Source organism: Crocodylus porosus, unplaced genomic scaffold (genome assembly GCF_001723895.1).
Source record: "Crocodylus porosus isolate Cpor-Errol unplaced genomic scaffold, CroPor_comp1, whole genome shotgun sequence".
NCBI classification, from domain to species: Eukaryota; Metazoa; Chordata; order Crocodylia; family Crocodylidae; genus Crocodylus; species Crocodylus porosus.
The window spans coordinates 93,223,378-93,249,581 of NW_017728947.1; the positions used below are offsets into that span (position 1 = coordinate 93,223,378).

At 37.7% G+C, this 26,204-nt stretch overlaps 1 protein-coding gene across 5 annotated transcripts in view; it reads right to left on the reverse strand.

Annotated features, from left to right (window-relative positions):
- Positions 1-26,204, reverse strand: part of ATG2B (autophagy related 2B) — a 70,178-nt gene that overhangs the window by 31,010 nt on the left and 12,964 nt on the right. For 2 of the 5 annotated variants that reach the window (XM_019552479.1, XM_019552476.1), the window contains exons 5-26: positions 25,049-25,211; positions 24,277-24,456; positions 22,360-22,456; positions 20,296-20,478; positions 18,513-18,667; positions 16,892-17,003; positions 15,854-16,115; positions 14,982-15,132; positions 14,101-14,193; positions 13,729-13,917; positions 12,654-12,927; positions 10,096-10,198; positions 8,163-8,358; positions 7,910-8,052; positions 6,480-6,637; positions 6,038-6,210; positions 5,485-5,635; positions 4,375-4,574; positions 3,325-3,405; positions 2,604-2,710; positions 2,227-2,319; positions 1,514-1,584 (exon numbers count right to left, since the gene is read on the reverse strand). In XM_019552479.1, the coding sequence (XP_019408024.1) occupies positions 1,514-1,584; positions 2,227-2,319; positions 2,604-2,710; positions 3,325-3,405; positions 4,375-4,574; positions 5,485-5,635; positions 6,038-6,210; positions 6,480-6,637; positions 7,910-8,052; positions 8,163-8,358; positions 10,096-10,198; positions 12,654-12,927; positions 13,729-13,917; positions 14,101-14,193; positions 14,982-15,132; positions 15,854-16,115; positions 16,892-17,003; positions 18,513-18,667; positions 20,296-20,478; positions 22,360-22,456; positions 24,277-24,456; positions 25,049-25,211 (3,335 nt within the window). Of the gene's footprint in view, positions 1-1,513; positions 1,585-2,226; positions 2,320-2,603; positions 2,711-3,324; positions 3,406-4,374; positions 4,575-5,484; positions 5,636-6,037; positions 6,214-6,479; positions 6,638-7,909; positions 8,053-8,162; positions 8,359-10,095; positions 10,199-12,653; positions 12,928-13,728; positions 13,918-14,100; positions 14,194-14,981; positions 15,133-15,853; positions 16,116-16,891; positions 17,004-18,512; positions 18,668-20,295; positions 20,479-22,359; positions 22,457-24,276; positions 24,457-25,048; positions 25,212-26,204 lie in introns of all 5 variants that reach the window. The other 3 variants (XM_019552478.1, XM_019552475.1, XM_019552477.1) reach the window with 2 other exon arrangements.

The following is a 26,204-nucleotide window of genomic DNA, read 5'->3' on the forward strand; positions in this document are numbered from 1 at the left end:
CGGACTAGATGATCTGCTCAGGTCCCTTCCGACCCTACAAACTATGAAACTATGGTGAGGCCGCAGCTGGAGTACTGCATCCCATTCTGGGCTCCACAATTCAAAAAGGGTGTGGAGAAGCTTGACAGAGTCTAGAGGAGAGCCACGCACATGATCAGAGGGCAGGAAATAGGTCTTATGATGAGAGGCTGAGAGCTATGGGACTCTTCAGCCTCAAAAAGCACAGGCTCAAGGGGGACCTGGTGGCTGTCTATAAGCATATAAGGGGTGTGCATCAGGATCTGGGGGAACACCTGTTCACCAGAGCACCCCATGGGATGACAAGGTCAAACAGTCACAAACTTCTCCAAGAGTGTTTCAGGCTGGACATAAAGAAGAACTTTTTTACAGTCCGAGCCCCCAAGGGCTGGAACAGACTGCCGCCAAAGGTGGTGCAAACACCTACTCTGGACTTCTTTAAGAGTCAACTGGATATTTATCTTGCTGGGATCCTGTGACCCCAGCTGAATTCCAGCCCCTGGGGCAGGGGTTTGGACTTGATCTTCCAAGGTCCCTTCCAGCCCTAATGTCTATGAATCTATGGCTGAATGGTCAAATCTCTCTGAATCAAATCGAAGGCTTCCGATTCGACTCAGAGAGATTAATGGGTCTCTTGATTTGATTCAGATTTGGAGATTCGGCTGTCGAATTGGGCCAAATCTCCTCCGAATCAAACCAGCAACCAAAGCTTGGCGCAGCCCTACTATCTACCAGGATATAGACAAAGTTGGGGTGAAAGCACCTTCAACTCTTGCTGTTGAAGTACTGCTACTGTGTACAAAAGAATGCAATATTCATAGGACTAAAGCAGGAGCAAAGAAGAGGGATGACGACATGGCAGCAGCCCAACGATGAAGGTATTCTCTGGGTAGGGGAAGTCCTGGATTCCAGCCCCTGCTTTCAAAGCTGCTTGTCCATTTTATGCAGTGCCACTCTAATGAAGATATAAGCAGTCCCTAGAACAGGGATTATTATCAATCTCAGACTAGTCTCATGGTCAGGACATTCTGCTGTGAGATGGGAGCCTGAACTGCCTGAATTTTGGAAAGTTTTCTAAATCAGGTCTGCTACTTCCTTACCACTGGGCTAGCAGAATCTTCATATGAAATTCACCAGAAAAGTGACTATTTGTTTTTATATGACCTTAATTTTGTAAAGGTTTTTGATGTCCTGACCTACTATTTTCATAAAGGCAGGTAAATGTTAAATACTGATAAACCTGGAATAGAACCATAGAGAACAGGACTTTTATACCCTGTTCAATAATATTCACTTGCACACACAGCTCAAAACTGCACTGGCCTTTTCTTCCTGTATACTACACTACATACTCAGGCATTATTCATTGTTATACTATACCACATCTCTCCTCCAGTAGCCTCCAGAAATCTTTAAAAAAATTATACATTTGTTTAAATTAAGACATTATAATACATTTTGTACATAGCAACTGTTATATTTCTGAAAGTCTTACCCCTATGCATATTCACTGCAACTGTGTTACACTTGTCTGACAAATGTAAAGCAGCCTCATCTAGGATTATTCTATCGAAAGAAAAAGAGAGAAACTGAAGTTTTGAGTAACAACTGCATCTCACATAAACACAACATATATTATCTTAAACAAAATCAAAATATATTTAAAACATAAACATTTACATATTTCATTGTAACACTTCTTAAAAATTCAAGATTTACAAGAAAAAATGTATTTCAAGAATTCGCTAAGGCCATTTACAAGGCTACCACAATAGAAATAGGCCAAATCAAAATAGTTTTTAAATTCAAGAAAAATACAAGTGAAACATTTCTTAACTAAAAATAGAATAACCATGACATCCATTTAAGAGCAGCAATAACAAGTAAGTATTTTCTTATTTAGTGTAGTATCTGATGTAACCATCTCTTGTTTTAGAGATCTGATGATACAATCTCTTAATGGCGCACATACAAACAGATGATTTTTTTCAGTATCTCTCAAGCATACTAAAGATGCCATGACAAAAGTGACCAACAATGGGATGAGCAATTCAAAATGGGTCCTGGGGAGTCAATCCAGGCACATTACAATCCAAAGCCCAGAACAGATCTAAGTGCCAGGTGAACACTTTCCAGCTAAAAGATAAAGATAAAAGCTATACTAAAAGATGCAAGCTATACTATTCAAGTGAGCATCTAAATGTATACCTGAGAGTAGAAGAAGACTTATCTAATGCAACACTGCTGGAAATGCTGAAAGTTTCAACGGTAAGCAGAGATCTGATTGGCAGAAAGATAGGTCTACAAACAAAAGGGAGAAATAAAATGTTATCATTTTCTTGCACTTTTGAAGTACAAGTCTTACAATTCTTGCTCAACCACAGTCCCTCAAGTCCTAAACTAGTGCCTATCCTCTCATTAATAGCCCTTAAAATACTCAAACTGTAAGTAATTATTACAAGTTTTCAATTTTCTTTAAACTAACTTTCAGAAATACCTACCAATATGTAAACTGAAACATTCTTAAACATTCTTAAAAAGCATCCAACTAAACAGTAACAGTAGCATACTTTCATTTAATGTACCTGTAATCAAGAGCGCAACTCCACAGGTGAATATGAAAAGTTGTGATGGAAGCTGGAGGATTATATCCCAAAACAGGCTCATCAGAAATGTTCAAAAAACATAAAATCTAAAAATTACAAAAATATTATTATAATCCTTCAAACTATACTAGTTTAGTAAATAATCATGCATTTTAAAGAAAGAAAATCCTTAAGTGAGAAGGTGCAAAATGAAAACAGTTATACAGGAGAACAGAGGAGATCCCCAAGCAACAACATTTTTTATTTTTAAATTGAAAATTATTTATATATTGGATTCAGTGAATGGTATGAAACTGCTGAACATAATCCATCTTTAGGTTAATGCTATCTCCCATCCAAAGCCACAGCGTAGTTTGAACTCAGTAATTTGAACCTCTGGAAGTTGGAGCAGTTGGACTTTATGATGGTCACTGAAAAAGGAATTGCAACAAATGAGATGGGAAATGAAGGCATAAATAAGGAGGCGAAAGTGTAGCAATATTACTGAGTTCAAACTACATTCTTTTTGGAAATTCAAGACAGAAATTAATGTCCAAAAAGAGCCACTACATTTCTAAGAACAGAATGAGACAGTGATACTTAGTCAAACAAAAAGCTCAAAGGCCTAGATTTTTTTTACCAAGGGTTAGGGTCAATCATTAATTTAACACTTACAATAGTAAAACTTTAATATCAAATCAACAACACTCAGTTCTCTGACCTGTTCATGCCAGCTTAGGCCTGAAGGCAAAACCCTGTGCTGCAGAGTGGCTCCTCTTAGTCCTACAGCAACTAGAAATTCCTGCACAGAAAAGTTTTACAAGTGAGTTTATGCAATACTGGGGTGCATTACTGTGAACAGATAAAACAATTGTACAACGAGGAAGGACTTACCTCTGGACAGCAAATCTGTTTTAACTGTTTCAAGTGTTCGTCCTTTCCTATAGTAAAATAAGCTAAATCAGGGCAACTACCACTGAAATGAAAGAACTACTAAAAAAAATGTGATTTAGCTTTCACTTATTGTGGGACAGGAACAAACACATGGAACAATTATAACAGATCAGCCCAAAATGCAAATAAGCTTCCTTCTTCCTCCTACCCCAGTTTTCAATCAGTATAACTGTTGATCTTCTACATCCCATATTAGTTCAGACTTGAAATAATTTCAATAGGTGCAAGATCATGTCCAACTATGAATTCAGGAAGAGAGAGTTTCAGAAAGATAGCACTATGCTAACGACGTACCAATATTTATACTTTTAAAATCATCCACAGATTATGTTTGAAGACTGTATCAAGAACATTGTCATGTTGTGCACAGTAATACGTAGACTAAAAAATACCAAGAAGCTTCATCAAGAAACTCCAGACCTCCCTCCCCAAACACCTGTATGTCACTGCTTGAACATGGAGCCAAAGTAGAGTCAAGGAAAGGCAAGTCTAGATAAGGGAAACGTGGCTAATTGAGCATAAAGTATTATCCTTTAAAGAAAAGTCATACAGCCAGTGTCAGGAAATATACAAAGGTTGCTGTGCTGCTAAACGGCACACACAAAGTAATATGACCATAAGGCATATTAGTATGGTTGTATAATATACCTAAAACATTCAAATTTCAATAACTACAAAAGCAACAGTTTATAATAGAAATTTGAAGTTATTTCTGTCTACTGATAGGCTTTACAAAAATGTATGAACACTGTAAATCTTTTATGCAAACTGAAAACACCTGGACAATACATGGAAGCTAATCTTTGGAAACACATACCTTTGTATTGCTTTCCAGTTTATCAGACTGGATTTTCACGGCAACAGAGAGCATACTTAAACAGTCCATTCCCACGCCATCTGGAGATGGCCTGCAGAGACCATCTTCTTCAGAAAAATAAATGGTAGGTTCTAACCAATGGGGATGTATCATACTAGGCAGGCGTATCTCAGATGAAAGAACAGTTCCATCGACCATACCTGCATAGAGATTGTAGTCAGAAAATTGTGATTTAGATAAAGCTAATGGAAATCCTTGTCCCTTTTCCTGGCTATTATTTTAATTATAATTAAATATAGTCAGCAATGCACAATTAAAGCTGCGGATCCCACTGGAGAGGTTTCCAATGTTCTCCAACTTTTACAACAATCAATAGCAATTAACTTTGCCATATTATTAGCAAAATAGAAACCAAAGATCAAACATGAAGACAAGGAAAGCTTCTGTTTGTGTAGTGTTTCTCCCTAGATAGTGATAGTTAGGTTAATGTTATACCTCTTCTTCTGATAATGAAAGATGGTGCCAGATGTACTTCCAACCCTCCAATGACTGCTGAAATACAGATCTACACACTGATGGTCTCTAAACCCCACTTCCATTAGTCTGAAGTTACCTGAAGAGGAAATCTTATAGCTGATAGGTCCATTCTCTTCCTCTTGAAACAATGAAACTATCAGCCATGCAGACTACTTAAAATTCTCTAGTGTCTGACTGCAATTTAGGTAGCCAAGAAAGAACTCCGCAACAGAAGTTTAAAGGGTATGGACTGAGTTTTTTGGGTTTTTTTGGAATTACGCACCAATTAATAAGTGGGGGAAAAAACATTTTGGAAGACAGAACAGCTTTTGAGGATAGGCTGCTGGAGGCCCACAAATCTTTTAAAGGCCAACAGATGCTGAAGCAGTTTTACAATAGGTTTCCAAAGCAAACATAGTTACTATTATTTTTACTTACATTACCATTGTTCAAAGAAGCCAGAGTCATGCAGCAGGACTCCATTACTCTAGATCCTTTACAAACAAAAAGATTTCCTTGCCCAAAAGAACTTAAAATTTTACCACTAGTTAGCCTTGCATCAATTTTTTATGCAATGAAATGTTAATTTCCTACCTTGATGATATAAACTGAGGCAGCTAGAATGAAGACAGATGTAATGTTTGTCTTCAAAACCTTCATATTTAGTCACAAAGAACAATGAGCCACTCTTAAACTCAAACCAGAATTCACCATGCTTTCCTTCCAGTATATTTCCATCATCTTCCTGAAGGAAAAGGAAAAAAAAAAAAAAATCATAAGAGAGATATCACAACTTGTGGAAATTTTGTTGTCATTTAGGATATTATAATACAATGTACCACTCACTACTCTTATATCCATATTTAGTTTCTCAGCTCTAATATGATGCAATTATGTTAAAATATTACAGAACGACAGTAACTTAAGTTACTTTAACGGTACTATTAAGATTATGATACTAAGACACTTGAAGGATGTTCATACAGCTTTTAAAATTTTTTTCCTGTTTGTATAATAAAATTTCCAAAAAACAATAATGTAACAAATGGCATGAAAGCTGTTGGACAAAAAAAGTAATACCATGACTTATACACCATGTCTGGAAGAAAACTCAGCCAGATTTAGCTTGCCATTTCCGGCATCTCACCTTTACATCTGTGAATATTGACACTAATCCATGGTTAACATTTAACAGAACAGAAAGAAAGCTCTGTGTGTTCTTGTTCTGTGATTCAAGCTTCTTCTTCCTGCGTGAACGATAGTTTGGATCAACCGTAGAATAATATTGCAGAGTTTCCTCCTCAGATCCACTCTCATCATCTACTAGAAAAAAAACAATAAAAAACGGCTTGACACTAACATGCCCACAATAGCAAAGGCAAGTATACATTATTTTTCCATCTTTAATAAAATTCAGTTTCACAAGAATATTTCAGTTAATATGAAATGCTAATAAAAATTATTTATATTTATTTTTTCAAGATGTGTAATTCCTTTACTGCACAATGCAAGCTTTCCCCTTATCAACAATAGTTTCAGCCAAGTGTGTCTTGCATCTCTGTAGCGCAAAAATATTTAAAGTATATTACCATAATGTATTGCAGATTTAAATGGACTAAAGCTGTCTTTATTAAAAGTATTGATCAACTGGCTGGCCACTGAGAGTCCAACACCATATGAAATATTTTCAAATGTTTCTACAGGAGACGGGGCTGTAGGTTCCCACAATAATAAATCATTGCTGATCCTAGAAAGAAAAATATGTTATTACTACATTGATCATCTGACTATTTTTCCACTTGACTTAAAGCTAATTGTGTAACAGTCCCTTGCAGATTTCATACTACACAGCCTGTAAAAGGATGGGGAAAAGTTCAAGAGCAAAACTGGAGTAACATATTAATAAAAAAAGAGATTAGATGTCATTAAGCATGAAACTAAGCATAAAATTCTGCTCCCTTTATTTATTATTATCTGATTAGATGCATGCAAACATCAGACAGCGAGTTCAGTATTTAGTGGAGTGGTACAAATTCTTTAAATGAATTTTGACCTTGTTCAGTTATTATATTCTGAAGAAATTATTGTGATTACTTCCTAGTGTCCAGGCAATATGCAAGGGGGACAATTTCTTGGCTTGAGAAAAAGTCTGTTAGAGAATCTGAAAAAAGATTTTGCCTGAAGCAGAAATGAAGTTTTAAGCAAAGAGGCCCGAGTAGTTAATGCATGGTTCAGTTTACTCAGAGATGTCATACTTGTGTGGGGTGGCTGAATTCAAAAGGGCACAGTATCTCTAATTTTTCAAAACTAAAGTTAAATACATTTAGTTTAGTTATATGCATGTCATTTGTTAATTCAATTTTAATGTTATTTCTCTGTAGAATCCAATAGTAACTCCTATAGTAATGTTTTTAACCTTTCCACTCATCATTTAACTTCCTTTTTAATGGTAGTGTTAAAACCACACAAATTAAATGCATGTTTTCTTTCTTCTGCCTCAAGCGGTCTGTGAAGGGAAGAGAACCTAATGATGATCTATATATGAAGAAATATCCAGGAATAGTATGCAAGTGTAAGCACTTCAAATAAAGGGGTCTTTGGCGAAAGCAAAAAATGAGTCTATTTTCTGTTAAAAAGATGTGTCAAACTATTTTGCATGGCTGGCTACTTAGCTAATGGTGAGGGATAAGACTTAACTACATTTCTGATAGCGTAGGCAGAAGGCAAGGTAACGGTGCAACTTAAGAGATTAACTGAATCAGAGAATCAGTGAATATCTGATTCACTTAGTCTCCAAGATGTAACTCTACCCTGTCTTCTGGCTGAATAATATTGCTACCACCTCTTTCTGATAACTTAGAACACCTTTTATAGAAAACCTTACATTCTTACAGAATGATGCTAACATTATATAACACATTAATTCCTGCTATGGCTACAGATTTAACTGTTCTTATGAACAAGCACACTAACAAAAATACAGGTCATACTAACCAAGCAAACTAATATTTATACTCGCCTATTGTAAAGTTTCTCATAAAAGCTCTTGTTTGGCAGTGTTAAGTGAACATTTGGTAATGTAAGTTCCAGTACATAATGAGAATTGCTGATTGCTTTTTCCTGAAATTCTGTCATCTCAGCTGCATCTCCTGGCATGACCATCTGCAAAACAAAACCAAACCAACCAAACCAAACAAAAAACCTGTCAGAAAGGCTATTCCATTTTATCTACAGTAAGTAAGTCCATCACCTACAATAACATTTTTTTTTACCTCTTCATTTTCAAACATGACCCTACGAGAAGAAAAAGGGGAAGGCTCTGGTCTTCTAAAATCACAGACATCCTTGAGAGAATGAGATCCTCCTTCCTCTTCCTCTTGAAAGTTGCCATCTCCCTCTTCTTCTTCTTCAGGTGCTATCCTTTCCAGAATGGAGTGTACAGCTAGTGGGTTTATCTTAAGCACAATCCTGATATTGAAAAGATCATGAAAAATGAAATGTTAGAAAAAAATGCCAAGAAATATGTCTGTGCATTTTTGTGAATCAGCCTGAATAAGCATATATACAGGATAATATACTGAAATACACACATTTCTTATTACATGCATCTAGGTACCATGATGCAAAATAAAATATGACACTGTAAACTTCCATCCAAAAAAATGTGTCTGGCATAAAATCAAGGAGAAAGAGAACATTCAAAGTGCATGCTGAAATTGCTTTTTTAATTTATGTAGCTACATCTGTCAGGCCTTCATGGTATATCTACTACTAGCTTATACCAAAGTGAACATTAAGTGTTCTCATGTAATATGTAAGATAAATTTAACAGACACAAGAATTTCAACATTAGGTCAAATTTTCTGGCTTTGCACCAACGATTTAATACAGGGGTATCAAGCTCATCTACATATGGGACATATGAGACCCACAGGCCAGATGAGAGTTCCATGGATACGGCCCATGGGCCATATCTTTGACACTCCTGGCTTAATATGTATAAATCAATCTCCTGTGTGACAGTTTTACTTTACTCCCTGTATTTATCAATCACTTAAAGAAATAAGAGGATAAGGGAAATGATGACTAGGATACAAATGGATTAAATTTTTAAGTTTTTACATGACAGGCAACTCAAACTCTAAGAAAAGTCTATTTTGTTAACCCCCCTCCCCCCCCACAAAAAAACCCCAAACCTCCTAAATGGATTTAAAAGCATACATCAGTAACTAGGGCTGTCAAGTGTCATGTATCTGGCCCTAATCACTCATTCCCACAGCTGATGTGCACCCTCACACATCTGGCTGCACTGCAAGAAGGCAGCATATGCACCTTTTAGCTGCTTGGGGCTAATACATTACTTACTGAATATGAAGCCTCGCTGCCTTCACTCCCAGTCCTCTCCATTCTGAATTCCAGCCAGGAGTGAAGTAACACCAGAATAAAGTGAAGAGGTGAAATACTGGCTCCAAGTTCCCCCATCAGTCAGCTGGTCTAATCACCATGCTGTTCTATCCACCTAATTCATATCAGCTGCCTAGGTATTTAACATACACTCCCCTCCCAGAAACCTAAGGGAACTCTTCCGTGACATCCTAGTAGCCATCTGGCCAGGCACAAGCAGGTATCCCAATTAAGAATACCAGGTACCTCAATTAAGAAAAAATAAATAGGAATAACAAAAAATTGGGCCCTCTCCTGATCAATATCTAAGCCTTTTAAGGCAAAGGAATGAAGCCATGAAAGACAAGCCATTAAAAGGTTTTAGTGGAGGCAGCAAGGCTGACAGCACAGATGTCGTTTGATTTCCTGATGGCTAAAAATTTAGAAACAATTGAAATCCCACCACCTAACATTCCCCCTGCCCTAAAATGACCCCTTTAGACTCTCACATTGCCACTTCCTTGGCCCAGCAGCCTCTCAGCTGTTTTCCTGTGTAATTGTCCAATCACCTAGCTTCCCCCTCCAAAAGGGAGAAGACAATTTATGATTTATTCATCGTCTCAGAGATCATTATCCACTAATAAAGGTCTTACGTTTTTTCTGAAGAAGGTTCCACTCAGTTACAGCGCTCAGTAGCAACACGTTTTTACTGATCTTGATGTGGTTAAGGCAAATATCACACAGGCAGCTTGAGTTGGTTTTAGAAGAAAAAAGATAGCAACTAAAAACCGTTACGTTGAAAAATGAAAGGTATTATTTTACCTAGGCCAGTCAAAGTTGTCAGAGGTTGTCAGATCTCCATCTATGCCACTGCATACTTGAAAAAATTTTACCAAAGATTCTGCTTTGTCTTCTTCAAACAAGCCTTAAGAGAAAAGTATATGGAAAGGTTAAATGTTGTCAGGTCAGAGTCTACTCACTCATCCACTAAAAAGCATCAGAGTCTGAATTATACTTATGGTATCACTACACTATGTTACAAGTGTTAGAATTTTCCTCTACAAAACAACAAATGATTGACAAAGTGCATCTCATCTCTAAACAAACTTACACCACGTAGGATTAGTCCCCACTAAAAGCAATAAAGTTTTCTGAGCATCTACCGATCCATTAAGCCACCAGTTATATGCTTTATTTTAGTCTTCTTTGGGGCTTTCTTGTAAGTGAGATGCTTACTGGAAAGTACTGCCTATTTTTTTTTCCTTAAGGAACATTTTGGAGTCTTACAATCTAGCAACTCAACCTACAATGATCGTGAGTGGGAAACCAATTTGAAGTGTCCAAGCAGTATGAAGGCCCCGTCTTACAATTGTTTTGTAACAAGTTTTTAAAATTCATGCTCCCTGCTTACACCTTTCATTTTACAAAAGTCTTGAGAACTACAAAATTCTATCAACTAGATGGTTTCATTTTGGACATGTTCCATCCAGGTGTGAGCTACACTAGCTCTTTTCACAGCTTAATCTGAAATGATAATTTTTCAGATTCAGACATTTTTTAGCTTTAAGTTTACTGATTTTTTTAACGAGATGAGACAAATGTTTTTGTCCAAACCAAACCAAGCTAAAGCGTAGAATATTTGCTGCTCTCAATACATTTGGGAAGTCCTGAACAATACTCTGCAACACCATAACATTTTCAGTGGTCACATCTTATTAGCCAGCCAGGTGGAAGGTAAGAAAGACTGGCACCCAAGAGACCAGCTGGTTCAGAGGCATGAATTTTCATAGTTGATAGCCTATTCCATCAGATTCTATGAATGGGCTCTCCAAGTTTTTAACCAACCTGTCCAAGTCCATGTACCCTTCAAGTTCATTCATAGCATCTGATGAAGTAGACCGTCATGCTGCTCTGAACCCCATCTAATTTGTAGCACTACAAAACAAAGTGCTACAGGCAGCTCAACCTTCAAAATGCCCTGGTGGGAAATGCCACAAATTCAGGACACTCTCTAGCACAAGGTAAGAGGGGACTACTCTCTAGTTTGTTCTCCAGGGAGCTTTAAGGGGCTCCCAAACTAGACAGGTTCACTGACAGGCTTGCAAGCCCTTTAAAGTTCCAGGCTCCTAAGCAGCCCCAGAACTGGCTGAAACGCAGAAACTCTTTAATGTTCCCAATTTTCTGGCAGTCTTCTCACCCCTGCTGGCAAGCAGGGTTGCCTACCTCATCCACCCACCTTATCCAGAGTGATGCAAGGCTCCTGAGGCAGTATGGGCTGATCAGGGGTCTCTGCCCTGATCAGTCTCTGCTGTTGCCACTGGCACTGGAGGCAGAGGTGAAGGGACTTCCTGCAAGTGGCAGCAGGAGCTGATGAGGGGTCAGGGGGAAAGGGAGAAAAAAAACCCTCATCAGCTCTGTTGCTGCTTGCAGGGAGGATTTTGCTACACCTAACCAGGGCTGCATCTCCACACCCCAGTGGGTTGGGGGAGCAGTTCTGCTTGCTGCTCCACAGGACCCAAGGCTGGAGCACCAGAAAGTATCAAGGACACACGAGTAGCCGAGCACTGGGAAATGGTTCCATGGTGCTGGGCTGTTTGCATACCTGGAGAAGCGCAGGTTTCTCCCACTAGGTAGCCCCTGCCCCAGCAGTTCCACCCCTATTTTTCCAAAGCAGAAACAGGGACAAGGCAGCCTAAGTGTCTCTGCCTGCTCATGCCAGGAGGGCTAGCAGGGAGCCAGCTGTTCTCCTTCTCTCCCCTCTCCAAGCTAGGAGGACACACAGCAGAGTACTGTGGGATTGTTGAGGGAAGAGCTACCAATCCCAATGCTAAACTTGTCCCAGCACAGCAAAGAAACTGCTGTTTAAATCAGGCACTTCTGTTGTGAATCTGCTCATTTTGTGGCAGATTGGCCATGCTTTTCCCAGGACAAATCCCTTTAATACTTTACATTTTACCACTTGTGGGACATGCACAAATTTCCGATAACAGCAAATGAACATCTGAAGGGCCTATGGTACTCTACTTCTGCCTGACTTTAGACTTGCGTGACTAGCCACCTCAATACCTTATTAGCCAGAAAGTTTCTATTTTGCCTACAAGTCTCAATATATTTCAGCTAGAACTTGAGGCCTTAATTATAAAATAAGCAGCAAGAAAAAGACACCATGCTTATTTGAAAATTTGATTCAGCTTTGTGTTTCCCTAAGACACCCACACTGATTTCTATTGGAGTTTATTACTGAAAATCAAAATTGCCCTCTCAAGGCAGGCAGAAATTCTGAATGTTTCGGTTCCCAAAAGATCTTTGTCTCAACTAAATGGCTGTTTTGTAATAAAAAAATATATATTTAGCACTAGCATGACAACTGTATTTCTTACCAGTTAGCTCCTTAAAGGTAAGCTCCAATTTAATTTGTTCTGGGGTTGAACCTCCTATAAACTCAGTCTTAAATTCCATATCTGTAAACTCAAGATGAAGGATCTCCTTCTGAAGTGATTTTCTAAACCATGGTCCTCTTTCCTGATCTGACCGTAGATCAGGTATTGGGAAGCGAACAGAAAGATCTAATGCTGGTGCTGTGACTTGGACTGAAATTCTATAGTTTGCAGGTGTACGTGAATCATCCAGAAAAACCTCAGTAAAGGCTTTATGCTAAAAGAAATGAAATGAAAAACAAATTTAACTAGAGATGTAGCTTTTAAAATAAAAGCTATAGAAGTCGAAAAAAAAATCACAAGCCTCTTCACCTACTACTTTAAATGAAATATACACAAACTGACTGCTAGAACTGATACTCTTAAGATTTTATACAGCTAGTTATAAAAATGAATTACCATTAAACAGTACAAAACTTTCGGGTCATAAATATATAGGTAAGGAGTTTGAAACTGAGAGCAATTCCTTCGATTCATTCCCTGCTGCTTTTTGCTCCACCTTAAAGTCAATTTTGGAGAATATTTTTTTACAGCAATAACCAGCTTCATTTCATATGGAGTGATGGCAGTATAATTAACTAACTGCATGCATCCCACATTACGTCTTTTTCTAAACCAATTTGCCCACTAAACCCAATTATGTAGAAGATATCGTTAGCCCATCTGGCAGTCTACTGATAACCTTGAACAGAGACAAACAAGCCTTTCTAATTTGTTACCCCCTCTAGGGAGATGATGGTTATTACTATTATTCTTTCAGTCAAGCAACGATTTGGATTAAGATAGTACACAAAAGATTATCAATTCAGATTAGGGCTGATTAGCACCCAGAACAACTCAAATTACTCAATGATTTTCTGGAAAGATAACACATTAAAGACTTAAAATTCCATCTCACTCTGTAGCTAGATATCAATATAGATGTGCTGTTATGAAGCTAATTCCATCTTTGCATTTTCCACTTGCAACTGCCAAATACAACCAGAAAGCACACAAATAAATGACAATGTTTACTCACCAGACTAATGTGTTTGTTGTAAGAAGCGTACATGTGAGATGCCATCATCTCCACCGTGGTCAGTTTCTGTGGCTGAAGCAAAGAATTTAGTCTGTCCACAATACTGATGTCCAGTTCACAGAACACTGGATTCAATTTGACTTGCAATTCTGCTTTCTGTGGAACAGAGCTCAGTCTCCCTTGACTACCCTAAAAAAACATACACTCTCAACATTATAAAATAAAAACCTAAAAAGCCAATACTGAGGATTTTTGCAAACAACTTTCTGTGCAAACTACTAATATTAAACAGCTGTTATATCTTTAGAGGAAAGATATTATAGAAGAGCATGAACACAACACTTCAAAGTCATTTTTTATTTCCAAGCTTACCTGAGGCCCTCTATTATCTGAGTGTTTATAATGGAGCTGAAGGCATGAAGTAGGATGTGAATCATTTTCTCTCTCAGAATGAAATGTTAGCAGCTTCAAAATAAAAAAGAACATAGTTAAAAGTAATTAAAAGATCTTTTGCCTTTAAAAAAAGAAAGAAAGAAAGAAACCGCAAGAATAGGAAAGGGCAAATTCTACTTAAAAGCAAGAGAAGGAACCCCACAGCCAGACGAACCATACGGCCCCGGCACAAGCTGCAAGCCAATCCAGAGTTAAGTTACTTGTTTGATGGCTACAGATCCAATATTTACAAGTTCTGATTTTGGTATTATTTAGAGCCTTGAACCTCACATTTGAGGTTACAAAAATGGGTGTACTCAACTATCAAAACAACAGCAGAGAGCAGAGGGAATACTCCATCTGAATGACAGCCACTAGGATTACTATCAGAAATGCTATATTATAGCTCACCCTCAGTCTGTGAAAGCCTGAGGTGGAATCAAGTTAAACATCACTTAAGCAAATCTATTTGACGCTTAACTGGCTGATGCATTAGGCAGCACTGTTTGTGAAATTTTTTCAACCCAATTTCCCCAACTATTTTTTTTTATTTTACATTTCTGTCATACTAGATGAGCTCTTTGGTGACAGAATATGAAACCATCTTGATTCATGAGCAGAGCTTTCAATTAAAACATAAATCAAATTTTAAAACCAGAGAGTCAATTTTAAAACCCCAGAGGCATTATAACACACAAAAAATCATTTAGCAATTGGAACCCTTCCAAATATAAGACAAGGACTGTATCCTTGAAAACATCTCTACTTAGTTATTTCAGTCACTGAAATGTGCTTAGTTAAGATCAGGTAACTTTAATTACCTCTGTATAATGAGGTTGAACGGAATGGGAATCAGTAGAGAAAAGGCATTCCAAAAGTTCCATTTTCCCAATGGATAAATCTGTACTGCAACATCGAGATGCAGACCTCTGTCTTTGTTCATAAGACACTTTGATGCCACTACCTATAAATCTGTTATGAAAAATGAAAGTATAAAAAATGTAAAAGAAAAATGTATATATAAATAAAAATATGGATAACTACAATAACTTTGATCATTCATAAACTGTTGATATAACTCAAAGAAATACAAGGATGACTATAAACAGTTCTGGCATTAACATAAAATATTGGAATCCACCTACTCTGTTGTTTGGTCTTCTTTAGTGCTAAATACCTAAAGCTTAGAGTGAAAAATAAAATCCTTATTTTTTATTGCCAAGCCGTGATATAAGAGTATTGTGTCAAAGAAAAATTGCTTCCTAGCCTTTTGCAAATATCGTTCAAATTTCTTCCTTGCCCTATTATCACATTTTGCATAAATGTGAAACCACATTACAAATAACAAACCTCCAAATCACTTTTGTAATGAGTGTATTCCCATAAAGTGCAATTGTTTCTAAGGAACAAAATATTTGAAACATCTTGATTTATTCCTCTGCACCATGTAGATTTGGTTTCATAACTTGCTCCTTGCTTGATCCACCTTGCCTGAAAAGACATCTGAGTTATACACACAGTTCTCTCTGGTATTCTGAATTTTGGATCTCATACTGTCCATGACTATTTTAAAATCTAATAAAAAAGAATATACTCATTACACTTCAAGTATTAATGGAAATAAGTTATCAAAGCTTAGCCAAAGAATATTTAGTTCTTTGTTTGCTCTATTAATTAACAAATAAAGTTGTACCTAAGGTGGTCATGAGAACAAGCCTCTGCAAACACTTCCCGGAAGGACATAAAATCTTCTGTTGAAAACTTAACTGGATCAATCTTTTCTATTCGGGTAAAGAAATCCGATGCCATTGGTGTCAAGGGGTTAATGTTCAGTGAAGTTTCAGGTGGCGGTAGAGGGTCAATATGAAGTACAGATACTGAGAAAGTCCCCACAGCCAGTCTAAAAAGTAGCTCAGGTCTGGATTCATCCACTGAAACAGATCGGGATGGAATGGCTAAAACAAAATTAAGTTAAATTTGTCACTGAAAGCTATTTGTCAATAACAGCAAATATATGTAAAACATTTATCAAAACATGGAAGTCTTCAGTACTATACAAACAGTGAAACACAGCTAACATACAAATCATAATAAAAAGCAAATGTATCCTACAGACCAAATCCAATTCCACCTACTATGCACCCAAGTATACTTAGATCCTTAAGTATGATCCTACTCCATCTAGTTAGAGTCTCTCAAATACTGTTAATGCACATACTCTTGTAATGCACCATGATCTTAACCTTAAGACTAAGTCACAAAAGGCAATAGAGGAAGTTGGTTAGGGACTCAGGCAAGGTGGAACAGGATTGCACATAGACACCTACATCCAATTAGGCACCCAATGGATGAAATAGAATCTGGGCCTTCGCAATAAGCTGAGCCTCTATTTAAATACAGGAAATTAACACTTTTTTTGCTGAAATTATCCTGCTTTATCTCATTGGTAAATTTGGCCAACTCTCCCAAACAACTCATTTCTGGTCTAACTCACTTCTGAGAAGAGAGACTGTAGGTACTTTTGTGATAAATTCCAGCATCTGCATATATTTCTAAAACATACTAAAGAGAGAAAAACAATACATTCTGAGGAACCAAAAGAAGAAAAGGACAGATGACATTTTAGCCCTCTTAATTTTTATGTCTTCATATCAAATTTCAAAACAATCAGTAAAATAATCCCATCTAGTGTTACAAGGTGACTAGGAAGCAAAGCATGTGTTTTACTTACAAGTCCTTCTTAAGGGTGGTTGGTGAACTATATTGGGTGTAAGTGATGAACCTCTTGGTGGTGGCGGCTCTTGTTTATTCTGATCAAGAAAATCACCCCAAGTTGGCTGAAGCTAAAATGAAAGATAATTAATCTGACACTTTCATAACACAAGAGCTCACAAGCATCAGTCTAACACAAACAGCAACAGAAAAACAAAGAAAAAATACATCTATACAACCAACAGCAGCTTTCCGGCATGGTACTTTCATGGTACATTAAACTACAGCATGCCTAGATTACATATCTGGTGTCAAACTATGTTCTTGAGTTCTATCATGATTGCACACTTCTGTTTTTGAAAGGGGGATAAAAGTTTCCATCTGAGCAGGCTTATGTTCTGTTAACCTAGGGAAACCAAAACTGCCTTCTCTGGCTCCTAGTCAGCAATTAACTTAACCACGCGCTTAATGACTAAACAGGGGTGATCTTAGCTGCAATAATTTTTTGTTGGGTTATGGGTTAATTTACACAATATCACATTTTGTGCATTTTTATTTGATCTCTGGTCACATAATCTATATTAAAAAACCTAAATGTGAAGCTGGGAGAATATGGGTATTACAAGGGTCTGTTACTAATAAAGGATATAACAAAGCTGTAAGAAATACAGGATACATTCTATTTTTGGATTTGTTAACCCCATCAAAAATCAACATGCTGAGAGTTACTTAGCATCTTTATTCCTTTATGAAAGCTAGGGTGTGATGCTGGCCATGTCTATGCAGTGAGAGAAGCCATGCTGGCTCTGCACACACTGGCTAGGGACAGAAATTACACATAAAACAGTATAAGTGACTGGAAACCGGTTCAAATCTGTAACACAACAGAAGTTCAGTGCATATAAACCACTTTCAAAGTGTCTAAAACCTGTTTAAGATAAGCCTAGATGGATGTAGCATGAGATTTAACTGCTAAAGGTTAAATCAGTTTACTGAACCTCTGTCCCAGAGCCCCTCCAGATTCAAGTTAACTTACAGTCCCCCAGCATACCAGGATGCTTTGCACCACCCCCACAACCATCACCCCTATCCCTCTTCCAGGGTGGACAGGCTAGCCTTGGCCCAAGCTGTCTGCCCCAGCAGAGCAAAGAGGCATGCTTTAGTGCCCCTCAGACTCAGGCTTGAGCCACTGCAGGCATGTGGCTACATTTCTGGAATTAAAAGTGAATGTCTTTTAACTTCCTTACTGGTTCAACCTACACAGCTTAGATTAACTTGTGAAGACAATCAACTCAGCCTCAAGCTTTTTGACTGACTGTACTTAGGCACTAGCTCGTGAACCAGAAACAGTATAGCTGCCCGAGTGCACTACTGAGGGTGGGCTAATAGGCTTCCCTTCTACATAGTCTCCCAGCTCAGAAGCTAGCATGGACAGAGCTGCTTGCTCCGTAGACATGTGCTCTATGTCAATAAATGCATACAAATTTACAAGATATTGCAATTGGAGAATGCTGTGTGCATGATTTAGTTCATATTTTCTAAGAATTTTGCAGTAAGATTTAAAAAGGAAAGAAAATATACAATATGATTAAGTTGAAAAAAACATTACTCTGGAAAAATATTAATGGTTAATACTATACCACTGTAGCACTCAGAGGAGATCCTGCTGGGGTAGTAGTGTATGTACTAGTTAAAGACAGGTCTAGATCCATAGTTGGTGGGTCTCCAAGAGGGGGAAGAGAGGAAAGGCTATGAGACATGTCCATATCAGCCATTGAGAAGAAAACTTCTTCTTCTAAGGGGAAATTTAAATACAACCAATTATATGTTCTTTTAATAACGAACATTATTTCTAGTTATCATATGTAAAATTAAATAACTGCAGAAACAAATTAAACTAGACAACAGATCAACTAATGTATTATTTACAACATTTCATAAACAGACTATCTTCCTGGGGCTTAATTATAGAATCATAGGAAATAAGGGTTGGAAGGAACTTTAGGAGGTCATCTAGTTCAACCCCCTGGTTACATACACACACACAAAAAAAACAAGCTTCCAAAAAGGGTGCATGATCAAGCCAATATGAAAAATGTAATTGTGGCAGGCTTGAAAAATGTAATTGTGGCAATGTGGTAAGTATGCACAAAATATAAAATGTCTGCATTTTTTCAGTCTAATCATGTTGATAAGACTGCTATAGATGCTCTGGTTAATAAAGTCTAATGCTGAATCAAATATAAATTAGCACCTACAAAATCAGCAGTTAAATTCCCTGATTTGATATTATAATTAATGATAGATCATACAAAGTTTTATATGAAGTTCTATGTTATGTTCTAGGGCTGTGGGAAATTTCAGCACCTGTTTTGTTTCAGAGGTGTTTCGGGCCATTTTGGTGCCTGAAACACTGAACCCTAATCGAAACGGAAGGCTCTGAAATATCGCCAAAATGAAATGAGGCATCTGAAATGTTTCGGAAATGTTTTGGAAAATTTTGGAATTGGGCTTGCAGGGAAACAGCTGTACGCTGCTGCCCTACCGTGCAACTCTGCTCCACAGGGAGCAGAGATCCACGCTGGGGGGGCTCCTCGCCATCACTGCCTGCCCCACACTGCCCCGATGATATGGGGCTGCACAGGGTGGGCAGCGGCGGCAAGGAGACCCTGGGAGCAGAGATCTGTGCCTGCAGAGCCAGGTCATGCAGCAGGGCAGTGCTGGCCCCTGCCATGTGACCTGGCTCTGCAGAGAGTCAAGATCCAGGGTTGCGCGGGGCGGGCAATGGTGGCGAGAAGACCCCGGCACGGATCTCTGCTCCCTGTGGAGCCAGATAACGTGGCAGGGCAGTGCTAGTTCCTGTCATGCGACCTGGCTCTGCAGGGAGCAGAGATCTGGGGCAACGTGGGGCATGCAGCGGTGGCAAGGAGACCCCACCAGAGATTTCTGCTCCCTGAGGAGCCCAGTTGTGTAGCAGGGACTAGCAGGCTTGCTTGCCGTTCTATGCTGCATCCCTGCCCCACGACCCTGCATGACAGGCATCAGAGATCTGTGCAGGGGTCTCCTAGCCTGCACAGAGAGCAGCGGCCCTCCGCCAGACGAGCTACCCACAACCCCATCCTGCTCCCCGCTGGGGCTCTGCAGCCCCCAGCCCCAAGTCCCACCAGGCTGGGCAGTAGGGCTGTACAAAACTCATAGCCCATTTGAAACAGATTTGGAACAGATTCAGGCGAAATGAAACAGGACAGTGATCCAATACACCAAAATGAATCACTGCCCTCCAAAACGGCTGAATCAAAAAGTAAATCACACAGCCTTATTATGTTCCTCTTCCCAAAAGGTTAGTGTGCTTTAGTACTGGATGTTCAAAATTATTTTGAATAATGTTGCCTAGTATGGAAGACAGCCTAGTGGACAACTCACCACGGCTAGAAGGCGTTCTGGCCGTCTCTGTCTCATAAAAGCTCTGCTCAGATGATGCTCCTGCTGATAAAGAGTCTTTTCGCAAGTAACGCTTCAACTCCATCTGAATACGATACTCATCTTCCTGTTGCATTGGTCTGTTCTTCCTATCTTTATTTGACAATTCTATCCTACTGGGGCTTTCTGAATTCAAAGAGAATATATGGAGAAATAGTTTCTAATTTTCTTCCAAACCTCCAACAGAAAACTTAAACAAATAGTGAGACAGTTACCATATTTTCATAAGAAATCACTCCAATTCCCAGCCCCAATTAATGAAAAGAATGGAATAATATTTCCATCATTCTTCCAAGAGTTCAAATTATGAACAAAACTGATACAGTAATTAGATTTCCAGCAGTGGGAATACAGCTAGCTATACATGATGATGTAAAATGAGTTTCATTTTTCTTAAAAAAGGACTATATATTATATGAATAATGAAAGCATCCACTACTATATGAGGCAGAATAAGATAGAAAAAGTGCCTAAAAGATAAACTATCCTGCTTCAGGACATAAATTACTATTCATATGAATATGTGGATTAAGACAGATATATGGAAAAGCTATTTCTTATAGGATCACAGGAACCAACCAAGTGTCTGTCCAACCTGTTCTTGATAGTTTCCAAGAATGGAGATTCCACAACTTCTCCAAGTAGCCTGTTCCAATGCTTGACCATCCTCATAGTCAGAAGGTTTCTCCTAATCTCCAATCTAAATTTCCTCTGCTGCATCTTGAGGCCACTGCTCCTCTCCATCCTTTCTGTAGTCTCCCTTCAGGTATTTGAAGACCATTATCAAATCTTCCCTCAAGCCTCCTCTTCTCCAGATTAAATAACCCCAATTCTTTCATCTTTTTCCTCATAAATCTTGCCTTTCAAGCCCCTAATAATTTTTGTGATTCTGCATTGGACTCTCTCTAAAATGTCTATATCCTTATTGAAGTGTGAGGGCCAAATCTGGGCACAGTATTCCATGGGAGGCCTCACCAGTGCCGAACAGAGAACAAGAATCACTTCCCTTGACTTGCAAGTGACACTCCTGTTAATACAACCCCGTTTATTTTTGGCTTTTTTTTGCAATGAGAGCACACTGTCAGCTCATATTCAGCATAGGGTTCATTATAATCCACAGGTCCTTCCCTAAAATACTGTATCCCAGCCAGTTCTTCCCCACTCTGTATTTGTGCATGCAATTATTCTGTCCCAAGTGAAGGCTTTTGCACTTGTCCTTGCTGAATCTCACTTGACTGACTGCTGATCATTTCTCCAGTTTATCCAGCTCATTCTGAATCCTAGCCCTGCCTCCTCATTGTCTTTAACTCCACCCAGCTTGGTATCATCTGCAAATCTGCTAAGCATGAACTCAATTCCATCATCCCAATTATTAATGAAGATGCTGAATGATACCAGACACAAGACAGACCACTACTGGGGAACCCACTTGATACCTCTGTCCAACTAGTTATTGAGCCATTAATGACTTCTTGTTGAGTACATAAGCTAATCTGTAGCACTGAGGTCTCCCAGCCAGACCCCACAATTCACAAGGGTCTCTGCATCAAGCCCAGCTTATCTCACACATCTCCCACCCAAAGCCTTGACCCAGACAGGCTCCTGCTTAGCCCACCTCTCAGGAAAAAACAAGTTGTTCATGGTTACATAGTTGACAGGACTAATTGTCTATTATTTGTTTCTTGCACCTTTCAGTGAAATTTTGATTCTGGTCACTTGGAGACAGGGTGCTGGACTGATGGTTCAGTTTGGTCAAAGAACGCAATGAAAAAATTGTAACCAAAAGGTTTCTTGACTAGGATATTACATGTAAACAGTATATGGAAAAATGAAGCTGCATTTTTGATTTGGGCCACTAGAAATTAATGTAATAAAAATAAATGAATTTTTAATTCATAATCTGTTAAAGCAATTTTTAAGCTTCTACTTAGAGGCCTGTTTGTTGTACAAAGTCTCTTTACTGCCCCTCTCAAATACATATTTAACATTAATATAGGGTTTACTTGCCTGGTCCAGCAATGGCTGCTAAAATGTCCAGCAGAAGATGTACCTGCCTTGGTGACAGGAACAGGTGTATAGAATCTATCTGTCCATCTACATCCAACTTAAGAAAAAAAAGAAAAAAAATCTTTATAAATATTCAAAGTTAAAAAATATTCCTTAAGCTTCCTTCATCAGCTACTAGTCATTAAGTATTTCACAGAACTATTTTACATGGCAATGGGACTAAAATCATGAAACAAAAATCTGGAAAGAAAACTCAGAAATATTATTAAAAAGTTAATAGTTATTTGTTTAATAATCCCTCAATGATGTCAATGTGAAGCATATTTTATGGACTATGGAAAAATATTAAAATTTCTTGCTTTTGGAACTGAACAGAATATCTAAAACCAGTAATAAAACATGATCAGACAAATACTGTTGAAATCAGCTGATATGTTATTCAGAGGCTCTCCCACTAGTGTTTCACAACATGAGGCATGCTAAGAATGTTGTGCTGTGTTCTCTTTAAGCAGCAGATCACCAAGAGAAATGTTATATTGAACCCTCAACTCAAATCTTGAACTAAAGAGTTTTTTCCTCTTGCCACCTTTAAATAATGGTCTAGAGTAGGTAATCTCTAGAACTCTTGGATGCAATAAAACCTGGCTGTTAGTAAATCTAGAGCTCATTACAAGAGCTAGTAATATCTTGTGACTATTTACACATTTCACACCAAGTATATCTATGGTATCTTCCTATTCATCAACTGCCCATTGCTAAATACCAGCATTTAGTCCAGTATCCAGTATTTTTCTCAACTAAACAAATAAAAAGCTTTAAAATGCAGCTACCAATTGCAAGACAAGTTTCCCCATTGTAGAATCCTGAAGTTGTTTCTGCTCTATGTCTGTTGTGTTCGTTGGTTCAACCTACTATATTCTATTTAAACTTTGAAATCTTTTCCCTCATTTTTCTTCTGTGTATAGATATTTGAACGTTATAAACTCTAAATGTGAAACAATACATTGAACAGAAGTTTAGAACCAATTTTATAATTAAAATGAATTAGAATTTTTATGCAGATATGGTTATATATCTACTTAAATGCCTATAAAATTGAAGTACTATAATTTTTTGGCCTTTATTTTTGGAAAATTAAAATAATATTTTAATTAATGTAATTTAAAAGTTACGATGATCGGATTGTAATGTTAACTTTAATCAAAAGTTGCAAATGTACACATTCTCAAATTCATTTTAGATTATGTACTGATTAAATTTAATCATTTTAAAAACTTCAAAATAAAGTGTTTCAAACCAGTCATTCAGACTCCATCCTTTTATTATCATTTTAAAATCTGGTACCTCTATTACATGAAGGAAAAAAACAAACAGGTAACAACAGGACTTTCCATAAAAACAAATTAATCCTCTTAGGAATTACAGCAATACATGGAATTAAACCCGTCTCTAAGATACAGACTCTTCTTATGAAACGTACATCGGTGTATCTATCACTTGTACTTCTAAGTAATTTAAATAAAACAACCAAATGATTTACTGTCACCTCTCCTACTGCTGCTTTAGGACTTGTGAGTATGAAAAGATCAGCATGCTTGTCTACTAAAGAAAATAAACTCCGTATATATATCAGTCCAATTACTTAATTTTGAGTAACTCCCAAGGTAATTGCACATTTGTAAACAGAACAAAATTGCACATGGTGCTTAGACATTTATTTCCATATATTTCACAATGCATTTCTCCATAATCTTTTCTAGTCAATGGTGCTTCATATTTTTAGATGCAGGCAATTTAATTTAGCAAAATTAAAAAGACAATACTACCAACTAAGGCCTTTCAAATTTTTACAGGTGATAAACACACACACTTGCTTACCTCGTTAATTTAGTTAACTAACATAAAACCATGGCTGACCTTAGCTCCAGGAAGTACTTCATTTTGTTTTAAGGTAAGACTCAGCTCCATTCTCCCAATTAGCCTACTAATCTGTACAGGGTCAGAGGGAGGAACTTCTGGCAAGTTTCTTGTTAATTGTGGATGTGGCTCATACACAATTTTTGGGTTCCAGCTAGGTGAAAGCTTTGGTTCGGTTGCCTTTAAAATGCAAGGGGAAAAAAGCAATTAGTCTGTATTCTATTCTTTGTCAAAGTAGTATGCATATTTATGACAAATAAACCTAAAAAGCATAGAAAGGGCAAATACATTCACATAACTAGAAATCTGATGCCTGCCCTGACAAACATTTATTAGCAAATTTGAAATAAATAAGCAGAAGCAATCACAAAGTGTTAAGCCATTTATAGGAAGTGATACAATCTTTCTTTAATAGTTTTTCCACAGTTCAGTTTCCAAACAAATTCCAGTGTTATAAACCCCATTTTAACATACTGTGAGTTTGCTCTTTAATACTCACCATCGTCCCTCCTACAAAATAGAATTATTTGATCAAAGAGGTTACCAGTATTTCTCCTACAAGTTCCCAAGGGTTGCTGGGCTCAGAAGCTGGAGAACTACTGATCAGCAGGAGTTAAGAATGCACTCACTACCAAAGCACTAATCTAAACAGAGTGCATTTTCTGTATACTTTATTCTCTATATTTCTTTATTAGGCTACTACTTAGATATGTAAGCATACAACATCTTTCATCCTTAACTTTACATCTTTATATAATTTATTGAATTTTACCAACGGCGTAGCTGAACACACTGGTGAGGACTTTGCTGATGCAGGAAACTCATCCCAGAAGAAAGAGACGCCTGAGAGTTGAAGTAACTTGTGAGCAAATGCTGTGGGCTGATGTACATTAATTCCAGAGCATTCATCAGCAGTTTCATCACAGTACATAGTTCTGAGAGATAAAAGCAAGGAAATAAGGATGGAAGGGATGGCATGCAAATGTTCTACCTTATATCGCACCATTTAGCCTCTGTTCTAAGCTTAAATGTGTTCCTTCTTTTCAGACTATTTACAATGCTGCTGATTGTCCCAAAAGGAAAAACACTCCTCTCTGGGAACTTGAACTTCTAGGAGGACACTGTTACATACAAGTTACACCACATTTGAGGTGAATTCATCCTACAGTGGATTCTTAATACTTGCTGTGCAACCTTATCTCAGAGTTAAGGACTCTGCTTTATTGTCTTTTTTATTTGTTTCCACCTGTAAGCATGTTCCCTTGCCTCAGAACTTAAGAACATTTGTAAGTGGATGAAGTAAGAACAGAAAAAGATGTCCAAAGTCTTAATGAACAATTTCAACATAACACTTTCTTTTATGTCTAAAGGATTTTTGTTTGATTAAGCAGAAAATTGACAGACCTGGAATTAAGCTATATTTAGCATACACCCAAAATTCACTTATCTTGATTTTTGAACTCACACAAAATGAAATTTCCTCTAATAAAATATGTCTGCATAGCCTAAACCTTGGAACAACACACACTTAAAAACAAAGTTAAACCCCAGGAAAAGAAAACCTGCAGTAGGAATAACTATTTCCCTTTTTTTCCTTAGTACCTCAAACACTTAAATCATGTTTTCTTAAAACACTATGTAAGCATAGCTTTTTAGTACATAGAGGGTTATATTTTTGGGAGGTGGGGGAGGTGAAGAACCTAGGAAGGCTGGATAGTTGCTTTTACTGCTAAGCTCTCTCTTTAACTAGACTCAGCAAGTCTTAAGTTAGTAACTTTTCATTTGTTTGGGAACTCTAAAACATCAGCATTTCAGTATAAGTAACAGCAGTGTTATAAGGGAGCGACTGTTATACTGCGATAACATAACACCACCATTTAAATAAATTACGCCATAGATCAAATATGCTAAATGAATATCTTTGCGAC